Source organism: Melanostigma gelatinosum (genome assembly GCF_949748355.1).
Source record: "Melanostigma gelatinosum genome assembly, chromosome: 9".
NCBI classification, from domain to species: domain Eukaryota; kingdom Metazoa; phylum Chordata; class Actinopteri; order Perciformes; family Zoarcidae; genus Melanostigma; species Melanostigma gelatinosum.
In genome coordinates this window covers 17,256,948-17,264,588 of record NC_136642.1, presented here as the reverse complement: position 1 = coordinate 17,264,588, position 7,641 = coordinate 17,256,948, and the positions used below count along the sequence as shown (strand labels likewise).

The 7,641-nt window shown below is 42.6% G+C and overlaps 1 protein-coding gene across 1 annotated transcript; it reads right to left on the bottom strand.

Annotated features, from left to right (window-relative positions):
- Positions 1 to 974: 974 nt before the first annotated feature.
- On the bottom strand, positions 975 to 6,858 carry ncam3 (neural cell adhesion molecule 3; the record flags this gene model as incomplete). The annotated part of the gene is made up of 16 exons (XM_079276219.1): positions 975 to 1,101; positions 1,579 to 1,713; positions 1,807 to 1,999; positions 2,207 to 2,375; positions 2,477 to 2,604; positions 3,036 to 3,155; positions 3,288 to 3,455; positions 3,584 to 3,719; positions 4,035 to 4,168; positions 4,352 to 4,506; positions 4,767 to 4,884; positions 5,167 to 5,307; positions 5,541 to 5,678; positions 5,867 to 6,064; positions 6,213 to 6,284; positions 6,795 to 6,858. The coding sequence occupies 16 exons, from the start codon at positions 6,856 to 6,858 to the stop codon at positions 1,098 to 1,100; spliced, it is 2,073 nt and encodes a 690-aa protein (XP_079132345.1). The 3' UTR covers positions 975 to 1,097.
- Positions 6,859 to 7,641: the final 783 nt, after the last annotated feature.

Genomic DNA, 7,641 nt, shown 5'->3' with positions numbered 1-7,641 from the left:
GTTTTACAGATCACATATTATTACAGGTACTTTAAGGAAGGTTCTCGTAATAAAAACAGATTTTAATTACAGGTTTCCTCAGTGGCCAGTGTCATTTGCCGACCGTTTATGAAGTTCATCCACAAAAAAGTGCTCAACAGTTAAGTTGGTTACAAAGTCAAATATGGCTTCAAGTTCAAAGCCTCTCATGATGTATAATAATAAAAAAAGCTCTCATTTATGGTTTGAAAACAATAGATAGATAGATAGATAGATAGATAGATAGATAGATAGATAGATAGATAGATAGATAGATAGATAGATAGATAGATAGATAGATAGATAGACTTTATTTCAGACTCTGTGCATGATAATTATATTAAGGTTAGATAGGTTAATGCTGAATACACTGTTATTTGATTTAAAATCAATTTAATTTAAAAAAGATTATGTCTACATGTCTACATGTCTTACATAATCATCAGAAGAGCAGCCACAATGCATGTCGATAAAAAGTGAAAAACAATTAAAAGATATATATGAAAAATATTAACAGAGCAATATTTCCAATGCATTACACAGGATATCATGATACAATAATGAATAGTAAAAATAAAACAAGACCATGTGTCTGTGTACAACATTCAAAATGCAGAAGGTAAACAATTTTTTGTGACTTTTAGTAAATATAGCAAATAAAACAATTATTTATAACACCAACAAATTTACCCTGTAAAACACAGACAACACGATTACCCTGTAAAATGAGACTTTGTCATTTGAGCCAATCTAAATCAGAGTGCACAGAACAACACAAAAAACACAAAATGACATCACCTCCTGCCTGCAGCCTGTGTCAGTCTCCATGTGAACTGGAAGCTGTGAGATTTCAAACACGCCATCTTCTCACTCCAACAGCACAGACGTCTTTCCCATCGCAGTCGTAATGAATGTAGAGATCGCCGACGGTTCTGACTCAGTCATTCACACTGAGTGGTTGTTTGATATCTTCTCTTGTTGTCTGTACATCATCCTTGCTTTCTCACACTTCTTCTTTCTTGTTTCTCAGGTTTCTGGCCTCAAGCGTTGGCGGTGTGCACGTCTCTGCTCGCCTGCTTTTACCTGCGTGAAAGAAAATAAGACATTGGTATGAAAACATATAAATGTAGATCAATCATTTACTCTGTGGTAGAGATTTGATCTCCGTGCGCTATAGTCTAAATGAACAGAAATAGCCAGAAGACAGAGTTTTATAATATCCTCGAGTCAAACACTGTTGTTGCCAGAGTAACACTGTGCAGACAGATCGAGGAGATTTTCAAGGAGATTTTCTTCATAACTACATGTAGTCTTTGATTTCAACATCAAAGTCTTCAACAACCTATTTCTGTTCCATTACACATGTTTTACTTTTTAATAATTTAGCCAACATCTCTGCATGGTGGGCAGGGACACTGACTTTAAAAACACATTTATGTAAGGATATAATTGGCTTTACAGCTCAAGGATGGAGAACGCTTTGTTATCAGAGAGAAAGGAAACAGCTTCCAGCGGGTGTTTAAACTTAGGTTTGCTGTATATGGGAATGAATGAACATACTCGTGTTTGGTAAGCGGGGCTTTGTCGCAGGTGATCTCTGTGAGCTGCCCCCCGTCCTTAGTGAGTGTCTGCACCCCCGCCTCCGAATGTTGCACGCTGCCTCTCGGAGTGGATATACCCTTCAGCTTCACTTCTCTGCCGTCAAAAAAAGGTTTGAAATATGATGATGACAACTTAATGACGGACAAAAATGGTGAAAATATACATGAATACTTATCCAACACCTACCCGTTGGTTCCTTCTCCTTCTACAAGCATTTGGAGGCCTGGGACTTTCTGTCCAAAGACTTTCACAGCGATGGACATGAGCAGGCCGCAGCGATTTCTGTAGCAGCAGGTGGCGTCTACCACCAGGAATACCACCAGGAAGATCACCATCACGATGACAACCACGTGGCCTTTGGTCATGCTGCTCACTTTGACTGAATGAGGGAGATGAAAGAGTCAAGGTGACCGAACTGAAAGTATGGCAAACACCTCCATTGTGGCAAGCAACACGTTTTGTGTGAGTGGATCTGTGACTCACGCCACAATGACGAGGTGCAGTTCATCTCTATTTGTGTCACCGCTCCCAGTTCATAGTTTAAGCCAGTTTAAGTGTATGATATAAGGAGTAAAAGGCCACATACCAGGCTGATCTGCAATGGAGAAGTTGAACATGGCAGGGATAGAGGAACCATTAGGGTTGACGGATAAAACTTGCAGTTGATAGTCTGAGCCGTAGGACAGATCTTGAAGGGAGACAGAGTCAGCATTGGACGGCAGCTGCATCTCTTTCCACTCAGTTCCCTCTTTATCCTGAGAGAGCACAGGAACCGCAGGATGAAAGTAAGGAAACAACACAAACTAAAGGAGAGATTCATTGAGAAAGGCCGAGACAGGATCACGGGGTCTCTTACCTGTCGGTATCGTACGTCAAATTGCAGCAGAGGAGTTCCACCATCATCAGTCTGTTTAAGGGGGACAGAGAAGGAGTTGCCCTCTACTTTCATCTCATTGGACAACAAAACAGGGCTGTCTGGTTCACCTACGGACAGGAGGCAAAGAGAAAAGAAAGAATGTATGACCAACTGATGAGCTTCCATGATACAGACAAATATATACAGGTTGACTGGGCATGTCAGTTTATGTTTTCATTGTTTAGTGGATCACTGTGGGTACTTTACCTCCTGAGGATGGATCACAGGGGATTAAATGGTGTCATCAGCAGCATGAATGAACGTCAGGCAGCAGATGACGGTTGCATGAAAGATGAATAAGAAAAATGAGTGATGGCAGATGAGGAGGAAAAGCCTTGCTTGCAAGACATATAAACACTGGCATGCAGGAATCCTTGCAGCTACTCAAAACATACATTGTACACCATATAAACATATATACAATGCTCCACACATATGATATATGGATGTGGTGTGTGTTGACAGTGATTGTTGCTAATGTAGTGTGTGTACCACTTACGTAATCCCTGGGTGCGGACGGTGTTTTTGTCTGAGAACTGTCCCACTCCCACTGCATTCAAGGCAGCCAAACGCACTGTGTACAACGTGTACGGCGTGAGGGAGGGGATGGCTAGGGGATCTACAGCATGAATAAATGTGAGGTGATGGTATCAGCAGTTTAAAGTATAAATGATTCACTCACTGATCTGATTTTCTCCTGAGAGTCATGATACACAACTATGAAAGCCCCTTTGAAAAACAGATGTTTTACCTGAAGCTGGGACTGTGATCTCCTTCCACTGCTCTGCTGCAATTTGCCTCCACTGCAGGACGAAGCTTGTGATCGGTGTTCCTCCACTGATGGGTAGGGTTTTGAGGGAGAAGAGGACTGAGGTTAGTCCAGGTGAGACTGAGAGGTAGTGAGGCGGACCAGGCTGGGCTGTGTGTAAGGAGGCAGGTCAGAGAAAGATAGAAACGTGTAAGTGTCATGGTTATAAGTAAAGATTAACTCTACTTTTCCTCCACTCAACTTTTGTCTCAAAGGCAAAGACAGACATAAACTCTTACTGTGTATTGCAACGTCTCTCGATGCGTTTCCAGAGGTGCTGACAGCCATGCAGGAATATATTCCACCATCAGAGGGCACAACCTCATTAATCACCAACGCACCATCAACAACACGGACAAGTCCAGAGGTAGAGCCCTGACAGAGGGAAGGAAATGTCCAATCATATATTGGACCAATCTTAAGTCTGTAAATGCTCAAATATAACGTTGTTGGAGTAGCTGAACAGTGTTGATAGTCAACACGCAGCAACAGTAACATGGAGTTAACTAGACTGGACTGTCAGAGCTGTAGGGGCTGAACAATACTGGCAACAAATGTCAGATTGATTGAGACTTGCAGCTGATGTTGTGTATGTGTGTGTGTGTGTGTGTGTGTGTGTGTGTGTGTGTGTGTGTGTGTGTGTGTGTGTGTGTGTGTGTGTGTGTGTGTGTGTGTGCCATAAACTCTTACCAGTGTGCGTCCGTTGTGCTTGTTGAGCCAGTGTAGCTCAGGCTGAGGATGGCCAGAGACGTTACAGGACACAGACACTCTCTCGCCCACTGATACACTCTGCTGCTCTGCTGACACAAACACCTCTGGGGCCTCTGAAATGAAACATCTCATGTGTCATCATAGCACAACAGGATACAGTAAACATGTCCCCAATAGCAGGTTCATGTAGTGATTATAAGTTCATTTTTATTGCATGTCGTTGTTGTTTGTTGTGTTTTGGTGATCGAATGAAGTTATCAGACGGGTGGAAAAATATCATATGAAATTGAACTTACCATAAACATGAAGCATAACGGTGGCGCTGCTCTCAGCTATCTTGTTGGTGGCGGTGCAGATGTACTCTCCGTAGTCGGCCCTGGTAACAGACCTGATGGTCAACTCGCTGCGGTCTGAGTTGAACTGACGATGTGAAGAGTCGAACGTCGCCGGCCTGGGAGGAGGACAAGCAGAGGAGAACAACACGCATGAGCACACATTGAGTAATGCTACAGGGATTTGTTATTCATATGGATTTTAAACACTGGGGCATGTCATGCAGATATTTGATATTGCCAGAGACCACACACACACGCACACACACACACACACACACACACACACACACACACACACACACACACACACACACACACACACACACACACACACACACACACACACACACACACCTCTCCCAAAGTCAGGACTTACATGATCCAGGTGATGTTGGGTTGTGGTTGGCCGTCCACCGAACACACCAGGGAAACGTTGGTTTCTGGTCCGGCAATCACTGTTTTCACCTCTTCTCTCAGATGCACAGAAGGAGGAGCTGCAGGAGGTAATCACATTTTTTATTCCGAATCATGCATTGTTTTATTATGGCATCATTATAACTCAAAGCAAAATGAAGCCATCCCTGACCATAACACTCATTAACACAATTATGTTACCCACATCAGAGCCAGAAAGGATCTTTGTGTCATAAACTCTGACTATCTGTCACCCCGTGACCACTATCAGGTGTTTCTTCACGATCACTATTCTGAAAAGCGCTCTACAAAAAAAATGTATTATTATTATTATTTAATATTCATGTGTAAAAGAAACCGACCATTGACAACAACGGAGACGGAGAGTTGCCGTTTGATGGACCTTCCTCTGATCTGAGCCTCACACACGTACGTCCCAGCATCCTCTCGCTTCACATTTTCAATGAGGAGTGAGTTATCAGACAGCCGACGCACACGCCGTCCTGCTGGAGTCAGAGATGGCAGGACAGCAATGCAGAGACAGACAGAGTGATGGAAAGATTCGAAAAATTGGAAAAGAAAGAGGCAAAAAAGACAGAAAAGAAAGTTATGTTGCTGCATGAGAGTCCAATATTCAGTCATGTCAAGTTTACAAAATGTGCAAAGCTTTTTTGTAAACTATGAAATATAACCCTTCAAACATCAGGAGACCTCACGCCCAGGGTGCTGGTCCTACCATCAGAGGAGATTTCTTCTCTGTTTCTGAGCCAGTGAACATCTACGGCTGGCTGGCCGGTCACCAGACATGGCACCAATCCATCTATGCCGTTCAGAAACTCATGGTAGGTGTTGGTGCTCCCAAATGATGGACTCTCTGACAAAAGAAGAGAATGCTTAAGATGCTTACTTTCTATGCAACACAGCAAGAAAATGAAGGGTATCATCATCATGTGGGTTGGTTCGTTAAACAATATGCTGAATATTACCAATTTCTATTTCCTAACTAAATAGAAGATTAGTTACAGTAGACAGGTTCAGCAACAACTGCCACCTGTTACGTACCATAAACATACAGCTGTGTGAAAACGTCATCTTTGTCTTCGTTTTCGAACTCACACAGACAGGTATATCTGCCCGCATCCTGCATCGTGGCCTTCTTAATGACCAATTTAGAAGAAGACTCATCCGACTTTGACACCCCGTCTTCCACGCCCATCTCATTCCCGTCCTTCTTCCACGTTATATCTCCCTCTCCCCCAGCTGGGACAGGAGAGGAGCAGCGAAGTAGGAAGAGACAGAGTGAAAATAAATGCTTACTTTGAAACATCTAGAAGAGCTTTTCAAATTGAAAAATTCCATTCACATGGACGAGCTTCATTAGTCATCAAATGAAATTGGAATGACTCACCTTTACACAACATTAAGATCTCTTCTCCCACCTCAATGTCTTGCTTAGCGGTAATGATGTCCATCTTTGCATCTAGAGGAGGAGGGAGAAGAGTTTTGTTTTTCTTTTGGACCTGTTTCTGCTTTTTCCAAAAAATCAAACATTGAGCTGATGACCAAACAGTTTGATTTAACGTCCACATTTTAAATTCTTGTGATTACTAAACTTGCTTTGGCAGAAATAAATTGACAACAAAAATACAAATTCACTGTCAGTAAATATAATTATTTGTCCTTTTTAAACATAAAACATGGGCTGAAATAACACATGTAGCGATGTTGACATTATGACAATGTCTGTTGATATAACAAAGTAGGTCATGGTGCAAAAAAGACAGATGTGGTTTGAAGCACCTGACATGAAGATCATCTGAACTAAGGACATCAGGACATCTAACTGTTATTCCTGCTTACACTTTAAATCACCAACACAAACCTACTTTTGCTCAAAGTCTCCATATTCTAGCCATGCTGTGTGTATTAAAACATATCATTATGACTCTGTCTTTCTTGTAGAAATCGTGATAAAGTCAACAGATCTTACCTGTGCCGTGCAGCAGCAGCAGCATCAAGGCCATCTTTAGGATGACAGCTGATTGCTTCGTCATGTTCACCCAGCTGCTGATTGCCAGTCCTGTATGACTTGAGATCAAAACTCTGCAGTTTGTCTGTTGAGTCTGAAGGTTTTCCAGTCAGCACAGCTGGACAGAATGCCCAAATACTTGTCTGATAAAGTAAAAAAAAAAAATGAACCTCACACCTTAAGTATATGTGACTCGATATCACACTGACAAGCAGACACCTGTTATTTCCTAACCACCTAACATGAGCATGGTAGGGAGAGGGTCCGTGTCAGAGGTTATATAGGAGCACAAGAGCAGAGGAGATGAGAGGAAACGAGATGGGGGTGGGAGAGAGAGAGAGAGAGAGAGAGAGAAAGCATTGCTCTCTTGTCCTCCTTTAACCCCAACCAAGTTACTGTTGGAGAAATGGGAGGAGATGGCTGAATGATGTCCGTGCCCCTCTCATTCCAATCTTTTTCTCTCTTTTCCTTGGCTAACAATTGTCCCTACCTGTCCTTTGTCCCTTTTTTCTAGTTTTTTTAACCTCTCCTCTCTCTCTGTCTCTCGCCTTCTCTCACTCCACCCTGTTCCCTCTCTCTTCCTCCAGGCCACCGGATGAAAGCCCCCTCAGGGGAAGAAGAGATGGGGAAAAGATATTTTTTATCATTCCATCGTTCAAAAAAGGGGCACATGCTTCTCAAGCACACGGAACAAACTGCTCACCCAGTGTGCCGAACACTGCCACCGTTCACATTTCCTGAAAACGTACGTCCTTTAGGATGCTGAAATCAACGACCTCAATGACACCCATTCTACTGCAAAGAAAAC